The 21,240-nt window shown below is 37.8% G+C and overlaps 1 protein-coding gene across 5 annotated transcripts in view; it reads right to left on the reverse strand.

Annotated features, from left to right (window-relative positions):
- Positions 1-2,953: 2,953 nt before the first annotated feature.
- LOC148025593 (GDSL esterase/lipase At4g01130-like) overlaps positions 2,954-21,240 on the reverse strand; it is a 22,792-nt gene continuing 4,505 nt past the window's right edge. For 2 of the 5 annotated variants that reach the window (XM_087692110.1, XM_087692109.1), the window contains 2 exons: positions 5,294-5,564; positions 2,954-3,283 (listed from right to left, as the gene is read on the reverse strand). In XM_087692110.1, the coding sequence (XP_087548236.1) occupies positions 3,015-3,283; positions 5,294-5,564 (540 nt within the window). In that variant the 3' untranslated portion in view covers positions 2,954-3,014. Of the gene's footprint in view, positions 3,284-5,293; positions 5,565-15,644; positions 15,831-20,649; positions 21,136-21,240 lie in introns of those variants that run through there. The other 3 variants (XM_087692111.1, XM_087692112.1, XM_087692113.1) reach the window with 3 other exon arrangements.

A 21,240-nucleotide genomic window follows, 5' to 3' on the forward strand; every position in this document is an offset into this window, starting at 1 on the left:
CAGCAATTAAACCTAAATCTCACATTAATCCCACATGGGTATCCAAAACCCTATTGATCATGCAAGGCTACTACCAGGGTAATCACTACATAATGATTCTAAAATGAGCTCCTCACACTCACAAAAGCCAACCAATAAAACTTTGCAGAATATAACCTAAACAAAATCCTTCATGTCAACAATGTAAGACACATGCCACCAAATTGTTATTTCCACAAACTATCTAGGTATACAAGCCTAAGAATACCCAAAGCATGGCTATTATGAATGTCCCTCTAATAGCCCAAAAGAATGCACCTCAAGCGTAGATGTTGAAGGAAGACTCATCTACAAACCCTACACAAGATGAAGCAAAGAACAAGACCATGAAATACAAATAGCTTAAAAACAACAAAAGAAGGGCAAAAAATGAACCAATAATCATTTTTAGAGTCCCCCTAATGAGTGCCACTAAATCATAGCCAATAGATTGAAACCCTCATCAACTTACTAAGTCAACCTACCAAATGGCCGTAGGACTGGCTAGTAGAACCAATCTCTCAATTGCAGATTGTTTCATCCATCTCCAAACCACATTTGAAATGCTTGCTTGGGCACAAAAAATAATTGATCTAGACAAAGATCTTACATCCCATTTGGAAAACTACATGAGAAGATAGTGAATACATTTTTTGCGAAATCAGAGTAATTCATAAGAATATTCTTACAACACTTTCCAAAAAAAAGTGATAAAGCAATGCATCTTGTTCCAAATTGGGCACTGGTCACATAAAAGCCAAGGATCTTGCTAAAGTGGTCAAGACCCAATAGACATGTAAAGTGAAAACCCCCTTTCTCGTAAGTTGGTACAATCACCACATTCACCTTTCCTATAATGGCAATTGATTAATGACCAACACAAAACAACGACGCATTGTAAAGACCCTAGAGCATGTCAAAACCTATTGCAGTGAAGTTTTTTTCGTGCAATTCTCATTTCTTGCAAGTTTCCTTACCTCCGTGAACTACAACAACATGCCTTATCTGATAGTCCTTCAAGAACAGAAAGTTCATGTAGAAAGTCACCTTGATGGTCCAAACTTGTTAAAAGACATAGTGTTTTATCTTTGCAAGCTCCCATGCTAACCATTTGACTTAGATGCACTTGTCGAGCTCCAATTTAATCCCAAATTTTTTTAATGGTGGCTACTGCAAACCACAGTCTCAAAAACTACTCCTTACTAGGCTACACACTTGTATGACCCAATAATATCCCATCATTCAAAAAAAATAAACAAACCAAAGTAAATGAAATAAACATACAAAATAAACCAACCACCTTTCCAACTAGGAAGTTGCTTATCATCATTGAGAAGGAGGGGAGAACCACTCAATTGTATACTAAAATACATTCAAAAAGTTTTTACAATTTTATGATGGGTTTGCATTCAGAAAGTTTTTATCTGAATTACTTTTATTCTCTTAAGTTTCTTGGGTGGTGAAAATTGTGTAGATGGAAGCTCCACTCATTAGATTCACTAACCTTGAATTTTTCATACTAATCAATGAATCCAAAAAAAAAAAACTTGTCTTGACCATAGCTTACAACCACCACATGGAGCCTAAGAGGGGATCTTAAATTACAGCTAATCCGAAACTTTGAGAAGTTAGTCAATGACAATGGCATGGCTAAGGACTTTGTTGAATGTTGTGGGTTGCACCTTTATGCTCAAGTGTGCAACAAACCAACTCACCTAATTGCATGCCTTAGCTTCCTTATCAACTATGAGCCTAGCTTTAGAACAAGTTTGTAAGCTTACTCAACAAGGGGAGAGCTACTTGTTGATAGAGTGACACTCACACCTCAACTCATAGATTTCACCTTAGGAATACAAATAACACAACTCTATCCTTTCACCTTCTAAGCTTCTCTCTTGTCCTTTCATGGCTACTAGCCATCTCTATGCTTCATCCTATCTTTCTCTCTCCATTTCCAATCTTTCTCTCTCCTTTTCTAGACTTTCTCTCTCCTTTGGACTCTTCTCCTCTCTTTCTTATAGTCTTCATTCTCCTCTTTCTCTCTCCTCTCAAGTCCCTTCATGGATGACAATTAAGAAGAAGACAATTATAGTCTCTAATGACAAAAATCTGAAGTATTAGAGTAATGCTTATGATAAATCCTTGGAGCACATAAAGAAAATGTTGATTTTAGACTTAACACGTTTGAGGGTGTTTAAAAAGTTATGTCATATCAAAAGAAACATGATATGTTTTCTAATTGAACTTGGAAGAGGAATCTATTGAAGGTATTGAGAAGCACTCCATTCAATAGGCTTAACATGCTTATTTAGAGGGCTAACCAATAAAATGCATATGATTGGGAAAGTATGCACCCGTCTATCCCCTTGTTTGTTGTACAATAAGCAGTTTGAGACTATGAAGCATATCTTTTGGGACTAGTGTCAAGGTAGTGCTTTTGGAATAGATGAAGTAGATGGGTCTACAACATAGCTTTAAGTGAAGAGAACCTTATTAGGGGATCAAATCAAGTTCAATGAAGAGCTTTTTAAAGTCTAGGAAGTCTCATGGGGCATATCTATTAACATAGTGTGTAACTTTCAAAATGCATTGTTTCATAAAAGAGGGAAGAGTTGAAAAGCTACCTTTTGGCTCAATTTTTAATGGTAGATAGAACATTCATAAGTTTTTAAAAGTAGCTTCCTAAAAGGGTAGCAATTTAGAGTTGTGCAAGATATTGATGTAGATATTGTAAGTCCAATTTTTGGTATATTATTTAAAGGTTTTGACTTGTCTTTGCATATTTACTAAAGATATTGCAATTGACTTGTTCTAAAAGGGCCAGTGCTTAATATTACCATCTTAATTATTTACTCATTTATGAACATCTAATGTTGAAAAGAAAATTGCTTCCTCCCTTCTCTAATCTAAGTAGCACATTCAATATAGCCTCAAATTTTAGTAGATATTAATATCTTGATGAATGTAATAAATTTTCGTACAATAGCAAAGTGTACTTAAAATATGTTTATGTCAAATTGGCAAATACCATCCCAAGCATTAGGGGGATCTATGAATTTTCCTTGTAAAAAATTTAGAGCTACAAAATGGTTTACTGCCTCTGTGAAATGGATCCCATCCCAATACATATAGGTGGAAGCATTCGAGCATGGGAGAGCTCTCACAAGTTCACCATCAACAATCGCACTTTGCCCACACCTTACGAGAATGTCAAAGTTATAGTACCCTCCAAAACCACAACAATTTTGAGTCGTTTGATCAAATCCTACAACACAAAAAGGATTTTGAGAAAGAAAAACATGTTTCTAGCTTTTAAAGACTCCATGACGAGCATTACTTATCTTGATGTTAAACTTTGTGTTTATGCACAACCTTATAGGTGGGTGGAGGTGTGTGCATTTTACATGTGCAAACATACATAGGTGCACATCTACAATATGTAGATAAATGTATTAGTATATGTATGTGCATGTATGTATACATGATTATGTACATGATCTATTTTCATGTCTACTTTTAACCCCAAAGCCAGAAGTCTTCACAAGACTTGTGTCATTATCTCACATTGTCTATCATCACAAACTTTCATGTGCCAAATTTTTTCCTCAAATTTAGATCCCATGTGTTATCAACTCAAATCTAGTTATGTACTCAAGGATGGACCTTTTGTAATCCATTGATCTCAAGGCTACTTGTTGCATGACCTTAAAGAAATAAGATCATTTTAATGTTGCAAATGATACATTATTTTGACATCAAACCTTTTCTTTATGCCTTACCTTGGTTCATAAATCACCCTTTTTGAGATCAAGGTTTGGCCTCAAGGAAAAACCTTGTAAGTTGTCACATTAGCCAAATGAGTTCAAATATTCTTAGCATTGTGAATAGGAAGTGTTCCTAGGGCATATAAACTTTTCTTTTTGTAAAACCATTTCTTAGTCCATTAAAGTAAAAGGAGGTTTGTCCTCAAATCTAGGGTCATCCATAAACCTCACAAATGGTGATAGAACACATATATTGAGAATTATTCATAGATGCAACCTAGCAATTATGAAAATAGGTTGTTTCAATGAGTATTAAAAGAAACTATTGGCATCAAAATGTTTTAATCTAGGGATTGCTATAATACGTGTCTAAAGAAACTATGAGAAGATTGTTCTCTAGGGAATGCATAATTTCCTTGTTTTTGTATTCTCTAAAATACCAATACCTAAATACACATAGAATAAGTGGGGTATTATGAAGTGTAGAAGTAGAAATGAGGCACATGTTCTCACATCCATGCAAGCATACACATGCAGTTGCATACAACCAAACATACAAGCATGCATGCATGAGCACATGTATACAAACATTACACAACTAAACATACGGATACATGTATCTATATCCATGCATGGATGCATCTACATGCTTGCAGATGCATACAGATGACAAGTAAATCTATCCATACCATATATACTATATGCACATAAGTACATACCAACATGCATACACATGCATTTGTGTATCCATGCATAGATTGAAGCATGCTATCCACATGCATTATGTCTATACATACATAGTTGCATACACAAACTATGATCATTTCAACTTTGACAAATAGACATTGAACGATCATAATACAAGATGAAGTTTTGTGCAAATAAAGTGTCATGATTTAGTTTTGAATCACTTAAAGCTAAAGGTGATATATGAGTTCATGCCTCCACAATTTATATGGGTTATATTATGCAGCATCTCTAAAACTGTGTCTTTGTCTTATGTTCTCAACAAGGTCCAAGCTCATCAAAGAGGGTCAATAAAGCATAACTAGCTTCTTTTTACCTCTATAGGTAGTTGAAATGTTGAATTTCACATATCTCTAAAGGGATATTAAGCCAAAATATTGTTAATTTTGGATGGTGTTATAAGTTAATGTATGTTTGTTGTATCATGAGATAAGAAAGGGCATGTTACTTGGCTAAAAGAGTGGATGTTATGTAGATAGAACTACCTTTGCGCTAATAATCACAATATGAACAATATAAGTTGCAATATTGGAAGCAAATCTAAAAGCTTATATAAACTATTCCAAATCATAAGACTTGTGCTTAAGTTTTGGGGCATGCCTCGAATAGTCACTATTATTAACAAAGGGTCAAAGATAGATGCCACACTTACTAGATTTTAGAGTATATCCTTCAATATATTTAAGATGTCTAAAGAAGGATCTTGCATCATTTATAGATCTACTAGGCTTATGAGAAGCATGAAGTGGAAGGTTGAACCTTACCATACTCAGAGTGTCTTTCAAGTAAGGTATAAACAACATTGTAGTAGTCCCCATAAATGAAAGTGCCATCAAGATGCTTACTTCGAAGTGAAGTGATAGCATAATAAAGGAGGTATCCATAAGCTTGTGCAATATCATTATATGAGCGTATACAACCCCACATATCATACTCTATATACCGACTTGCAAACATGGTGAGTGTGGCAGGATTGCATCCTATCGGGGGTATATTGAATATAAAGAAACGTCTTGCACCCTCAAAGTAAAGGTCCTGCCAAAAATGAAAAGTGAGGGAAGGATCTAAAATGTATGCATACCATTGGTATTTTTGTTGTTTTTAGAAGATTTATATGTTGTAATCAAATTCATGTTTTTTGTATATATGCACAAAGATGTGGCATAAAAGTGAATGTGTAAGCTATGTTGGAAATAGCACTCGTTCCATAAGAACACACACATAGAGAGATTTTGTTGTATGTGTCCACTTGCACACATAGACACCAAGCCTTTAAACATGTTAAAGCCACTTTTTTCACCACAAACCCTCTATATTTATGTGTGAGAACATGCACATGTGCATGTGTATGCATGCTTGCATGTGTGTGGAGAGCATGTGCATGCTTGGATTTTCTTATGTGCATGGGCATATGAACATGGAAGTGTATGTGCATGTGCATATGTGTGTGGGGGGGCACATGAGCACATAAGACACACACACATGCACACACACACATGCGCATGTGCACATGTGCACATATGTGATCATGCATAGATGGGTGTGTACTTGTACTCATGCATGCACACACACAAACCCATGTTTGTTTGTGTTTTGTGTGTGCATGTGCTTGTGTGTTTATTTATTCCTTCAATTTTGGATTAGTAGGTGTCAAATGGTGTTATGGGTCATGGGACTTTCTCTGTCTAATTATTATCAATAAATATGAACATGTGTCTAAGTCCCTCGCTTGGGGGGGTTCACTACATGTAAGCCCTCTATATCCCATGCACTCAAGGCCTATTTAAAAATACCCTTCTCTATGAATTTTTCCTATATTAAGCAAACCATTCTTGTTCAATCTATGAAAAACACATTTATATGGCACTCTTATATATGTAAATATAACAACAATGGTCCAATTTGCATAGGAAAAATTTAACGAAATACATAATAATTAGATGAAAATATTGCACATCAAAACATTAAACTGATAAGAAGGCTAAGATAAATTTTTAATCCCATCGTATTCCTAGTATTACATAGTATAGAATTACCAAAAAACATAATAACTTGATGAAAATGTTGCATATCAAAACATTAAACTATAAGATGGCTAAGAGGAAACTTTATCCCATCACATTCCTAGTACCTATTAATGTGCCAAGTTATACATAAAGAGCATGACTCATTTTATGCACACGTTTAATCATATAATATAATAAGGCTCCTCCACAATTTAGTTTTTCTAACTAATAGAAATTTGTACATGTATGTGTGCATGTGCCCATGTGTGTGTATATAGTGCTCAAGAGGGTCAAGCATATCACATGGTTCCTTACTTCAAATTTGCCATAAGGGTAAATCCCTTACCACATTCCAATTAAACAAAACAATTGTATTCATTTTCCCCTTGATTCCCTTAATTCCTAGTAGTTCTTTCTTCCAAGTAATCTCTTGTAGGCATACCTTCACTAACTAGTTATAGACCCTTCTCTAATTAGTTTTAGATCCTTCTCAAGTAATCTCCAATAGCCATACTTTGACTTAACTAGTTCTTGATCCTTCTCCAATTATATTTCTATAGCATAATGGGTAGAATGAGGGGATCTTAGCCCAAGATCTCACCCTCCACAAGTAGGCATCTTCCTAAGTGCCACTTTTCAAAGCACGAAATTAACCTTATCATAGGGCGTACCCTTCCACACTTGGGTAATTACAAATTGTGGTGCTTCTTCAAACATGTATCCATCATATGAGTGGCAATACTTTCCTTTTTTGGAGTTCCAATTGGTATGCTCCCACATAGCCTTTGGATGAACCTTAGGTATCCAAATACATGACCCCTTTAGTTGCTTCAAGTTAGGGGCTAGAGTTACTCTGGTTGAAGTTGGCCACTCATCTTTTGACCTTTGATATAAGTTGTTAAATCCTCAAATAGGTTTAATTTGTAAACTTTTGGTTATTTCATTGTCTAGCTTCCAATCAAGCTTTGAGAAATCCCAAAGGATCACCCAAACTCATATCCCTTTTTAGACATTTTGGTGACTAACCCTTTTTTGAATGGGCCCACTAATTGGTTGCCTTCAAACATTGACACTCTTAGCCAAATCAAGAGATTTAGAGAGAAATTTCCTTTATGCACGTCACTTGCCCCAATAGAATGCTCCACATGTAAACAATGAGGTTTTCCGCTTTGAATTGCCTAATAAGTAGTTGAAAATTTCAAGCAAGCAACCTATCACACCACTATGTTCCAAGCCACCTAGTTCTTGCTATTGATGCCTCTCAAATCCATAAGCAAAGTAGTTAGGTTCATGACTCAAGGAACTTTGAAGACCTTTGAGCCACTTGACAATAATGATCATAGTTGTTGAGATATCGAGCTCCACTCGTGATATGCCAGGGTGACCGTTGTGCATTTATGTCACCGACGTGTCAGTTGTAGATGCGGTTGGTACACCGCCCATGAATAATAGCTAGACGACAGCTATCCTTATCTACTCTAGTTCGTGGCTTAGTTAGTATGCCACCTTAGTTAGTTGAGTTTGGTTTGAGACCCATATATAGGGTTCTTCTATTTTCTTTGTACTTGAGTTCTTTTGGCTTACACAACTAAGAAGAGAAAAACTATTTTCAGCCTCCACCCTTGTGTGTATTCCCCCATTGTGCAAGCAAGAAAGCTACAAGTGAGACTCCTTCCTTCTCTCCCACAATCTTGACATGGTATCAGAGCCTTGTTCGTGGTAAGGAGCTCAAGAAAGCAAGCCAAGCTCACGGTATTCTGGTAAGAGAAGCAGTGTTGCTTTCATTTTCTGTTTTGGGAGCAGATCTCTGCAGGTAGCACAACCGAAAATTGCAAGAGTGCATTGTCTCAGGTTGAGATGCCCTTCGCGGTGAAGCAAGAGGGCAGTATATGCTGCGGGCGAGGGCTTTAGCCCTTGGCGACCCTGTTTTTTTATTTGAGGCCATTTCGGGGCCTGTTTTGGAGGCGGAAGTTTTCTGCACGCACTCAGGAAAAGGCCCAGTTTTATGCTGTGCGACGGACCACTGTTCTACAGGTCGGTGAAAAGTTACTGTAGAAATTGCATCGTATGCTTGTGCGCAGAGACATTGGGAGTTTCAGAATCATCCTTGGTTCCTGTTTATGCAAAATCGTCACTAGGAAGTGACTATGTGGTCAAATACCACTTTCGCCAGTTTTGCAAATTTGCCCTTGTGAGGGTGAAGCTGTGTTTTTTGCAGTGACAGAATTTTTTGCAGTGTTCTGTAATGGCGTCTGATTCTCTCTCACAGATTGTCACTGAAAAGCTTGACAAGAACAACTTCCAAGCATGGAAGTTTAGAATGACGAATTTCCTTATGGGAAAAGGATACTGGGAATTTGTTGTAGGAAATGAAGAAGAACCAGTTCTTCCTGACGTTCCCAAAATCAGCAGCAAATGCAGGCATTTAAAGCATGGCATGAGAGAGCCAGGAAAGTTATGTATTGGCTGTCTATCAGTATTTCAGACTCTATGATTGTGCATATTCAGGATGCAAGTACGCCAAAGGAGGCATGGGATACTTTGTCAAGAATGTATAGCAGAAATACTCAAGCCAGGAAAATGCAGCTCAAGCAAGAGTTGCATAATGTGCAAAGAGAAAATATGAGCATCAATGACTACCACATGAAGGTGAAGAAGATTGCAGATGCACTTGCTTCTATTGGGTCGCCAGTGGAAGATGACGATTTAGTTTCTGTGACCTTGAATGGTCTAGGAAAGGATTATGCGCAGTTTCGGACATCCATTTCCGTCCGTGAAAGATTTCCTGATTTTGAGGAGTTGATTGCTCTTCTAATTTCTGAGGAGCAAAGAAATGGTGGTGCATCTTCTTCAAGAGGAACTTCAAAAGAAGCTGTCTTCTACTCAAATGCTGGAAGAGGTAGAGGCAGAGGTAGAGGAGGCCGATTTGGAGGCCGTGGTAGAAATCAGAATATGCAGTAAACTCAAGAAAACCAGTCCTATGGAGGAGGACGTGGTAACTCTAGAGGCAGGGGGAGCCAAAGAGGTCGTGGTGGATGGCAAAGAGGCCAAAATGCAAACAGCAATGTTGAATGCTACTACTGTGGTAAAATGGGTCATATGGCTAAAGACTGCTATAAAAAGCAGAATGACATCATGAATGGAAAACTGCAACAAGGGAATTATGCATCTTCTAGTAGACAGGGTGATGACAGAAATGAGCATTTGTTTATGGTGCAACACATGAATAATTCTGTGACAAGTGCAGAAGAAAGCAACGATGTATGGTATGTTGACTCAGGTGCATCAAACCACATGACAGGTCATACAGAATGGATGGAGGATGCAAGGAAAATGAAAAAACCAGGATTTGTGGAGACTGGTGATGATACTGTGCATCCTATTGTGCAGATTGGAAAAATTCCTTTGTCTATGCAAGATGGGAAAAAGAAATACCTGTCCGATGTATTTCATGTCCCGAATATCACCAAGAATGTGGTATCTGTTGGTCAAATGGTTGAGCAGGGCTTGCAGGTCAGATTTAATCCTCATGGATGCTTTGTTGAGGATATCAAAAATAAAGGTCGCTCGATAGCAAAAGGAAAGAAGAAGGGCAGAATGTTTACGTTGGATGCAGACATGTCTGAATTGAGTGCAGCAATGTTTGCACATGGGACCGGTATAGTTGCAGATATTGATATCTGGCATAAACGCATTGGTCATGTTAATGTACAGCGACTTAAATCAATGCAGGCCCAAAATATTGTTGCAGGATTGCCTAAATTCAAGGTTGCAGAAATGCATAAGGTATGTGAAGCTTGTCAGTTTGGAAAACAGGCAAGGAAACCATTTCCTAGACATGTTCAAGAGAGCAAGAAGCCATTGGAATTAATCCACTCTGATGTGTGGACTACTAAAGCTGCGTCTCTTGGAGGCTGTCATTATTTTGTCAGTTTTATTGATGACTATAGCAGAAAAGTTTGGGTGTATTTTATGAAAAAGAAAAGTGAAGTTTTTGGGCATTTCAAAACTCTTAAAGCTATGGTTGAAAAAGAAACAGGCCTGCAAATAAAATGCCTAAGGTCAGATGGAGGGGGAGAGTACCTCTCAAATGAGTTTGCAAGGTTCCTGCAGGAGCATGGCATAAAGCAGCAATATTCATGCAGTCATACTCCACAACAAAATGGAGTTGCAGAAAGGAAAAACAAGCATATTGGAGAGGTATCTCGTGCCATGCTCAACGAAAAAGACTTGCCAGATTTTTACTGGGCTGAAGCAGTTGCTACAGCAGTCTATATAATGAACAGGACTCCCACTGCAGCAATACATGGGATGACTCCAGAGGAGAGGTATACTGGTAGGAAACCAGATATTTCTCATTTGAAAATTTTTGGTTGCATTGCCTATGTACATGTGCCAGATGAGTTGAGATCCAAGTTGGATCCAAAAGCTGAGAAGTGCATCTTTATTGGTTACTCTCTGCAGCAAAAAGGGTATAGATGCTATAACCCTTCTACTCGTAAGTTTACAGTGAGCAGAGATGTTGTTTTTTATGCGATGAGTAGCTGGTATAAACCAGTAAATGTGATTGATGATGTAGATGCACAAAATGGTAATGCTGCACAGAATTCACAGCAGCAGTCACAAAATATTAGTGAACCTGGAGCGTCTTCTAGCAGTGGTTCACATTCTTCGCCATGGACAGGCAGATTGAGATCAGAAGAAGATTCTTAAAGCAATGCAGATAGTGGTATGCAGGTATCACGAAAAGGAAAAGAGAAGGTAGATCAGCCCATGTTTGATGTGAATGCAGGTCACTCTTATGTGGATGGTGAATCCAGTGGCTCAGAACAGAGCATTGATGATGAGTTGGGTATTCCTTCTATTGTTACACCTGGAGTAAGGAAGACCAGGGATGTTTTGAGAGCATCTGGGAGTGAACCTACTTTGCGCAGGTCTATGAGAGCTAGGTATCCTGTGGATAGGCTGAAATATGATGGATTTACAGCCATTCACTATGCATATATGGTCAAAGTGATACAGGAACCAGAACCCACTTCTTTTGAGCAAGCCATGGGAAAAGAAAAATGGGAGAAAGCCATGGATGAAGAAATGGATGCCTTGGAAGAAAATGCTACATGGGAGTTAGTACCTTTGCCTAAAGGTAAGAATGCAATTGGCTGTAAGTGGGTTTATAAGGTGAAGCACAATGCAGATGGTTCTGTGAACAGATACAAGGCAAGATTAGTAGTCAAGGGGTATGCACAAACATATGGAATTGACTATGAAGAAACATTCAGTCCGGTTGCAAGGATGGCAACCGTTAGAGCAGTCATTGCTATGGCTGCATCAAAGGGATGGTCTTTACATCAGATGGATGTAAAGAATGCCTTCTTTCATGGTGATTTGCAAGAAGAGGTCTATATGGAGCAGCCACCAGGATATGTGCATGTTGTTCATCCTGAGTTTGTTTGCAGGTTGAAGAAAGCCTTGTATGACTTAAAGCAAGCACCTAGAGCATGGTCTGACAAGATAGGGCAGTATCTTGTCACTATTGGCTTTCAGATTTCCAAGGCAGATTTCTCACTTTATGTGAGAAAAACAGAGAAAGGTATTGTGCTACTTGTCATTTATGTTGATGATTTGATTATGACAGGTGACAGTGATGAAGATATCCTTCATTAAAATGCTATTGAAGCAAAAGTTTGAGATGAAGGATTTGGGAGAGCTGCGTTATTTCTTGGGCATTGAGGTGATTAGATCACCAAGTGGGATACAGCTCTTGCAGAGGCAGTATGGATTGGACATGCTGTCCAAATATGGGATGACAGGTTGTAAGCCTATTTCAGTTCCTTTGGAGCAGAATGTGAAGCTGAGCACAGATGCAGGTGAGCTTCTGGAAGACCCTACTATGTACAGACGCATAGTAGGAAGTTTGATTTATATGACTATTACCAGGCCAGATTTGAGCTATGTTGTTGCATTGGTAAGTCAGTTTATGCAGGCTCCAAGGAAACCGCATTTGGATGCGGCTAGACGCATACTCAGGTATGTGAAGTCCACGTTGCAGTATGGACTATTTTATGAGACTGGGGTTCAGATACAGCTGCATGGATACACTGATGCTGATTGGGCTGGTAGTATTTCTGATAGACGATCTACCAGTGGATATGTGTTCTCTTTTGGGAGTGCTGCAGTCACTTGGAGCAGCAAGAAACAGCCTACAGTTGCCTTGTCGAGCACAGAGGCTGAGTACAGGGGCACAGCAATGGCTGCATGTGAGGTAGCTTGGTTGCATAAGCTACTTTATGATATGCATCAGTCTACAGATGGGCCAGTTGTCATTTATTGTGACAACATGAGTAGTATACACTTGGCAAATAACCCAGTCTATCATGCTAGAACAAAGCACATTGAGGTGCATTATCACTATTGCGAGAGAGGGTTTTACTAGGTCTTATTGATCTAGTTTATGTCAGCACAGAGGATCAGGTAGCTGACATATTCACGAAGGCATTGGCCGCAGAGAAGCTGCGCAAGTTCAGAGACCTGCTTGGTGTGCAGGAATTGGGATTGAGCTCGAGGGGGAGTGTTGAGATATCGAGCTCCACTCGTGATATGCCAGGGTGACCGTTGTGCATTTATGTCAGCGACGTGTCAGTTGCAGATGCGGTTGGTACACCGCCCATGAATAATAGCTAGACGACAGCTATCCTTATCTACTCTAGTTCGTGGCTTAGTTAGTATGCCACCTTAGTTAGTTGAGTTTGGTTTGAGACCCATATATAGGGTTCTTCTATTTTCTTTGTACTTGAGTTCTTTTGGCTTACGCAACTAAGAAGAGAAAAACTGTTTTCAGCCTCCACCCTTGTGTGTATTCCCCCATTATGTAAGCAAGAAAGCTACAAGTGAGACTCCTTCCTTCTCTCCCACAATCTTGACAATAGTTTGATCATTCAAGTTGGGAACTTTTAATCCATCAAGGATTCTAGGTGATGTGGTATGCACCCAAATAATTGGTACCTCATAAAGTATGCAACAACTACCAAAAAAATATGTATGTGTAATATGGAAACAATTATCATTGGATTCTTTAAGGTTTGCAAGCTAAATATCTCCATATGAAGAAGTGGAATGTGCATTGAAACCATGGAGCATGCTTCCTACCTTGACACATGTTTTCTCATACAAAATATGTGTTAATACAAAAGAAGCTCTCATGATATTGCCTCATCTTTCTTGAAACATGTTAGCTTAATTATTGCTAGTTAAAAAAGGTTCTATGCATTGTTCTAGAATTGCTAGTTAAAAAATGTTGTGTGTATTGTTCTAAAATTGCTAGTTATTAAGGGGAAAAAGGAGTTTCTTGCACAAAGTCACATGTCTTATTCTAGAATTACTAGTTATGAAAGAGAAAAGACTTTAGATATTGTGAAAATATTTCTACTTTACAAAAAGTTGTGTGATATTGTGCAATGTAAAATGAAAATTTTTGTGGAATGTCAAAAACAAGGATTGAATCTTGGACCAATAGTTTTGAAGTCCACATCTCTATAGTTCCATTGCATGCATGTTATTCATGTGAGTGAGTAAGAATCATTTCTATAATTTGTATTCAAGTATGTTTACATAATCAAGATAAAGGGAGAAATCTTCAAGGTCACATTAAAAAATCATAAATTACAAGTGTAAAGTGATGTTGCCCACACCCTACTATACAACAATATGACCCACTTTGGTTCCATCCTCACTCTATCTTCAACCAAATGCCACTTAACTCGTTCAAATATCCGAAAGCTAATTTTTGAGGCTCCAACAAAAATCAAATTCCTCATAGATTTAGAGAGGTCGCTGAACATTATCTTTCTCTTCCATCACAATTTTAGCTATATCATAAACAAGCCTCTAGTCACCTCCTAAGCCACTAGCCACCTTCTAAGCCACTAGAAATTCAACATTTGTGAACAAAGGGTCAATGATCATTGTAATAAGGACAAATACAAGAGGATACCCTTGCCTTATTGATGTCTACAAAAGGAAGGGAGACTAAAATTACCAGTTAATGGATATGCTTTCTGATGCATTAGAGAATAATGCACTCATACCACTATAGAAATTCTAGTTGAAGCCAATTTTGGCTAGCAAAAATAGCATGAAGTCCAAGTAGACTCTATCATAAGTCTTATCTAGGCCCATATTAATACATTTAAACTTGTAGACTAAGTCTAGTTGTAGTGAATGATCAATGGAAAAAACATGTCCAAGATGGATCATTTGGCTATAGGTCAACTTGCTAGAATCCATGGAAATCTTCAAAAACACAAATTTGATTTGTAGATTCAGTGCCTTTGCAATACCCTTATATGAGACATTGACTAGAGTAATAGAATGTATTCTTTGCCTCTCAACCTTTTGGCACTTTTTGGCATCAATTTGATGACTCATATATTCACATGTTTGATGAGCTTTCCCTCTATTCTACTTTAGTTTACTACTAGATCATGTCCTTACTATGCACATGCCCTATCACTCTTGCAATAAATGCACTAATAATGAGTCCATGCCTAGGGACTTGTTCTTCCTCATCTTCTCTTCCACCCTCAAGGAAGTTACTATATGTATATCCTCTACATGACCTGTGTTCAAGACCTATTTATAAATATCATTATTTGTGAGTTTTTCCTAAATAAAACATAACCCATTTCTATTCAATCTGTAAATAGCCCCTTTATATTACATGCTTCTGTATGTAAAAAAGGTATAAAAATTGTATTTTAAAAGTACATTATTTTGAACCCACGTGATGCACACATATATTCATGAGTAACTTACCCAAGCTTCCACCATACTTAGTTTATGCTTAGTGAAGGATGCACCCAAGATTCAATTCCTTTCAGCCAAGATGGTTTTTGGAGCCCTCTCCATGAATTTGAAGGTTCAAGAAAAGTATTCCTCATTAGTTTAGTAGTTGTTTCCTTAGTATGTTGGACAAAAATAAGCTAAAGGTGTTCTCAATCATTTTCATGCTTTGTGGAGGTCCAGATTCATAAATACATGCATGAGATAGATGCTCACTTATGCATAGAGCGAGATTTTACTCATTCTCTTGCATGGACCCTTTGATCATCTATTACCTCTAGAATGGTGTCAGGAAACTTCTTCTTCATCATGGCTTTGAAAACATCAATGCAAGGCAATCCTCTACTCTAAGTCATTGTATTTGAGACTGATTGTGCACCCAAAATCCTTGGATCCTCTTCGTTTCTCATGAATACCTCAATATCTTTGAGGAGGTGAAGCACAACCTCATTGTTACCTACATCATGCAAAATATTGAGAAGAAGATCCTTAAACTTAGTTGGTGAGCAAGACAATCTCTCTTCTCCACTTGGCTTGATCTTGACTATTGTTAGGAGCATAAATCCCTAGGCCTTGAATTCCATTTATGACCTTAGTCTCTTACTTTCATATAACGATATAATGGTTTGAGATTAGCCTATGTGATTGTGTCTTTAAATGTCATAGGACAGGGTTATTGTATGTCAGGTGTGCTGATTCTGATATGCAGGTAGTTGTATTTTCTTGAAATGATTAGCATGATTTCAATATACAAAGAGAGTAAGCACCAGGTCTTGATGGTTGCTGCAAGTTGTTCTCAACGTTTTTGTCATGCTCTTTAAGTATTTGAATCTACGTTTATGTATTCTGGAACTATAAATGATTTCTGATTATGGGAGCTAAAGTTTATGCAGAGAATATGTCTGCGTTTGTGTTCTTTATTATGGTGCCATGGAGTGTTTATGTATTCTTTACTTCCTTCTTGCAAACGCTCTAAAAACTTTGGCGATCCCTACCAATTTGAGGGAATTAATCTCTTGATTTAGGCGTAGATCTAGAATTAATCTCTGGGAAATTCAATGGCAAGATCAGGTGGTAGGAATGTTGATGGCATTGGCAATGTATCGGGTGCCTCCTATGGGCAACATTTATGTCAAACAGTTATCCTTATCTATCCAATCCCATTCTTTCCAAGAGAAAATCATGCAAATTAAGGGAGGCATTGGGACGGCCATAGCAACAGGAAGGTTTTCGTAATGATGTAGAGGTAGTTGTAGCATTAGGCAGGATGGATGAAGAACAGGCTGTACCTGATAGTCAGGGAGATTGGGATGTGGGTCCCTTTGGGGGTACAACAACTATTTATAATTCTCCTGCTGGTTCTGAAGAGTCTTTTCCAACTCATTCAACTCCTTCAATCTCACCTAATGTTTCAGAAGATGAGGAACCACTACTGCCACCTGAAGATTAGGAAACTCATCCTAAGTAAGCACAGGAGAGGCTGCAACATATAGTGCTTAGGAGATTAGTTTTACTGAGAAGTACAACATTTCAAGTTAAGAATTCTTTAAAATTTAATCCATTACCACTATTGTGGAGGCCTCATAAGCCAAATATAATGAATCCTAATCATCTTTTCAACCCAAAGGTCGGAGCTTGTAAGTTTTCAGGAAAGAAAAAAGAAGACCCTGATTGTCATGTAGCCCAGTTTGAAACTAGGTGTGGGTTTAACCAGATGTGTGGTGATTAGGTTAAGAAGCAGCAGTTTGCAGCCACATTTCAGGGAAAAGCTATGGATTTGTTTAATAGTTATGGAATGGGGGCATTCCATACATATGATGCACTAAAAGCTACATTTTTAAGCAGGTTTAGGAAGGATAAAACTCTTGGAGACATTTTGAGAAAGATCAAGAAGATCAAAAAAAATAGTATGTTGGTTGAGGATTATGCTCAGAAGTTTAAAAATCTCCTTAATAGGTTGGATGTTGCTAATGTACCATCCATAGAAATGCAGATTGCTTACTTTATCAAGGATCTTAGAAGTTAGGCAAGGAACCCTATAGTCAATTTGGAACTTGGTCAAAATGATACTTTGGATACTATGATTAGAGCTACTATGAGAGTGGAAAAGAGGTTGGGCACTTCTAGGTCAAAGTCCTGGAAAGACGATGATTCTTCATATATAGACTCAAATTCAAATTTAGATTTGGATTCAGGAGCAAAGAGTGATACGGGAGAAGAGGAAAGTGATTTTAGTTTGGATTCAAAAGATGATTTCAGTGATTCAGAGGATGAGGATGATTCAAAGAAGAAGAAGAAGAAGTATAAGAAAAAGAAGAGAAAGAAATCTATTTTAGTCAAAAGCAAAGGTAAGAAAACAAAAGATAAAATTAAAGCAAAGGTTGTGGAATAAGAAGATTAAACAGAAGCTACAAGATTTGGGTATTTCTGATATTAAGAAGAAAGACAAGTATTGTGATATCTGCCAAAGAAATGGCCATGAGACTTGGAATTGTTGGTATAATTCTAATGTCAGGATAGCACAACAGGTTCCAATGATGAAGCCTAGGCCTAGACATATGCAGCCAGCTGCAATTAATCGAATTATGCCTGATATAGTGCCTCAAAGACCTTTTAGGGGACCCAAAAGAATGCAGACAAGGCAACCTTGGGAAATTTTCAGGCATAGCAACAACCTACAGAAATGGGAGAATGCCATTATTGTGGTGGTCAAGGGCATTTTGTTGGACCCAACTGTGAACTTTGGGCAAGGCATATGACTGAGAGAGGAATGTCAGTAGCAAGGTCACGCAATGACGAAAGACTTACAAGAGCACCTCATCCACAACAACCACCTACCCCGGTCTTAGTAGTTCTCATAGATCTTTCTAACCAACAAGAGCAAAGGCATCCTTTGGAAGATTCAAATGTTGTTGGTTATGAGGAAAGGTATCCTAAAACAGTTCCCAAAGGGTTAGAAAATGGGTCAAGAATATCAAATGTTGTAAGTTTGCATGTTGAATGTGATTTTTCTAATTGCATTCAAGTGGAAGAATGTCTTGATGAAGCATTGGTACTAGTAGTCACTAGGAGTCAAGTAGGCCCAAAGTTGGATTGGTAGGTGAACAAGAGAAGACAAGAAAAAAAGCCATAAGGCAAGTTAAAAAGCTTTAGAAGCTTGCTAAAAAGTCTCAATTGGAGCAATTGGATGATAGTAGAGGTTCTGGAATGCAATCTCCTGAATTGCAGGAACAATCTCCTAAACTGCAAGAGCAATGCCCTGAATATCAGGAACAGTTTTCTAAAGGCTTAGTTTTTGAAAAGTCATAGCAAGGTGGCTCTGAGGAGTTATTTCATGCTTTAGCAAAGTGTTCCTTAGACTTAACCCTAGAAAAAATCTTGGATTTAATTCCTGATCTTAAGGAAAAGCTATTGTTGAAGCTTAAACAAAAACACAAGGAGGTGTTTGATAGTACAGTAGTGTAGGATCAAGAATTTTCCTAATTGTCAAGCAATTATTCCAATTCAGCAAGAGGTGGTGGACTATCAAGTTTCTACAATTTAGGTGGAATATTCTAGAAGGAATCTTGAAGATGTATTGCTGGATGGTGGTTTGGGAGTGAATATACTATCTGAGCATATATATTTGGCAACAAAGCAAGAGTAATTGCTAGTAGCTCCGTTTCAGGTTAGGATGGTAGATCAAAGAAGACTACAACCTTTGGGTATTCTATGAAATCAATTGATCAAAGTGGTAGACTTGAAGTTCAAAGTAAGCTTTGTGGTTCTAAGAATGGACCTAGAAAGTAGTTCTCCTAAAAACAAATGCCGCAGTTGATCTGAAAATCAACAATTGACAGAGGATTAGCAACAAGATGATCCTGATATACAAGAAGAGGAAGGGCAGAAAGCTATTCTTCAAGCTGAATAGAGGTATGAGCATACCCTAAACCCTAAATTGTAAACCATAAACCCTAAACCCTAAACTATATCACTCAAAGGCCCTAGTTTTTGAAGCAATTTTATTGTCTCAAACCATGCTTGAATCTCATAATGCATCAATACTTCTCCAATCAATCACCTTACATTTCAAATCAACATGCTTTACCAAGGACACATTTCAATTAAATGGAGCGAGGGGGGTGTGCGGGGGGCGCAAGCTATATTCATCATAAAATAAGACATGGAAAGGCAACTAAAAAGAGTCAAAAAGTGATTAGACACAAATGCCAAAGTGAGGACCTAAATGTACATTGAAGAGTCCATCCCCCTTATCTGATCACTTTTAATCATGTATTGAGAATGAATGGTTCATACACACTCTTAGAATGCAAACATGTGATCTATCCATGTTACCATCTTGGAGTTATCTACATGCTTGTTGCACCAAATAAAATGATCATGGAGGTTGACCCACCTTTCTATATTAGCTAAGTCAACCAAATCATGAGATTATAAAAAGTTTGCAAGATTCTCACATGTGGGATGGTATGGCACACATGTAAGGGGTCCTCTTGATTTGGGGTTATGTTCCAATCCCCTATGAAAAGGGCATCTTCCTCTACACGTAATTCAACACTTCATGTCTTGTAAAGTGCCAAGTTTTGCAAAATAATTGGGGTGTACATGCTAAGGGAAACATCACTCGATGCATTTAGTACTATTATGTGGCTGATTGGACCTTAGAACCCAACTCGCACTTGCTCCCTTCAACCACTTATTGGTTTCTAGGCAACATCACTAGTCTTCCCCTCTCCCTTAGGCAAATTCTTAGCATGTTTTCTAGGGTAGTCTCAAGCATAGTACGCATGCTCAAGGCATTGGGGATAGATATCCAAGAGCTGGAAAAACTTAACTACCACAAAAATTTTGATGCTACTAGTATTGAAGAGATCTAGGTCACCAAGTCGATGATTATAGAAATCCCATAAGATACATGCACACTTCTATCTTGTGAATACTCAATTGTTATTGGAAGTAGCGAGATGTATATTAGTCATCCCAAACTTTCTACTAGAATACTAAATCTCTCCTTCCATCCATTCAAGTAGCCCTAGGAAGGAGATTCACATGGGGGCACTCATGCATGAGTACCAGTGTTTTTATTTTAGGCAACATTTCATTTCTTAGGCTTTGAAATTGAGTCCCCAAATAAATTAGGTAGAACTTAGGTTCAATTTGTAAGCTCCAAAATTTCATTGCTATCACCTAACATTCAATTTTTTTGCACAAAACTTGACTTTTAATCATGTAAAAATGTTACTTTCATATAGGAAAAGTGCTACTTGATTTTTAAGGATATCTATGGTGATTCATATAAAACTATGTAAGATTTTGTAGATATGTTGCCTTTCAAGTTGAAGCTTTGTTTTCAAATTACGAACAATTCCTTAAGAGATGTGTTCAATAAAGAACACAATTGAGTGCCCATTAGTGGAGACACTAGAGCTCCAAGCAAGCACATGCATGAGTTTGCCACATTACCCAATGGATGAGTTGAGGATCTAATCCTTCTCTTACTTGAAGTTTACCATTTTTTGTACAGGTCTTCCTTGACATCTCAAGTTGAACTAGCTTTGAAACTCCTCCTCACTAGGTGATTTTCCATAAATTAGAAGCATAGCCTAGAAAGGGAAGTCTACATACCTTTGCCTAAGCTTAGGCAAGGAGACGGTGATTGAGTCTTGAGTACCTTCTTTCCATCAACAATCTTGGCTCATCTGACCCCATTTTGAAGAAATGGTTCTTCCCTAAGTTGCATTCCAATATGGGAAAGATCAACACTACAAGTAGAATCACAGAAATCCATAACCATGAGATCATATGTGCAAGGTTGCATCTACTAGCCATGTGGCCCTATTTGACCTAGCTAATGGTTTTTTCTCAAA

The sequence above is a fragment of the Lygodium microphyllum genome, chromosome 14 (assembly GCF_053477565.2).
Source record: "Lygodium microphyllum isolate KBCC chromosome 14, Lygodium_microphyllum_v1.1.10, whole genome shotgun sequence".
Taxonomy (NCBI): Eukaryota; Viridiplantae; Streptophyta; class Polypodiopsida; order Schizaeales; family Lygodiaceae; genus Lygodium; species Lygodium microphyllum.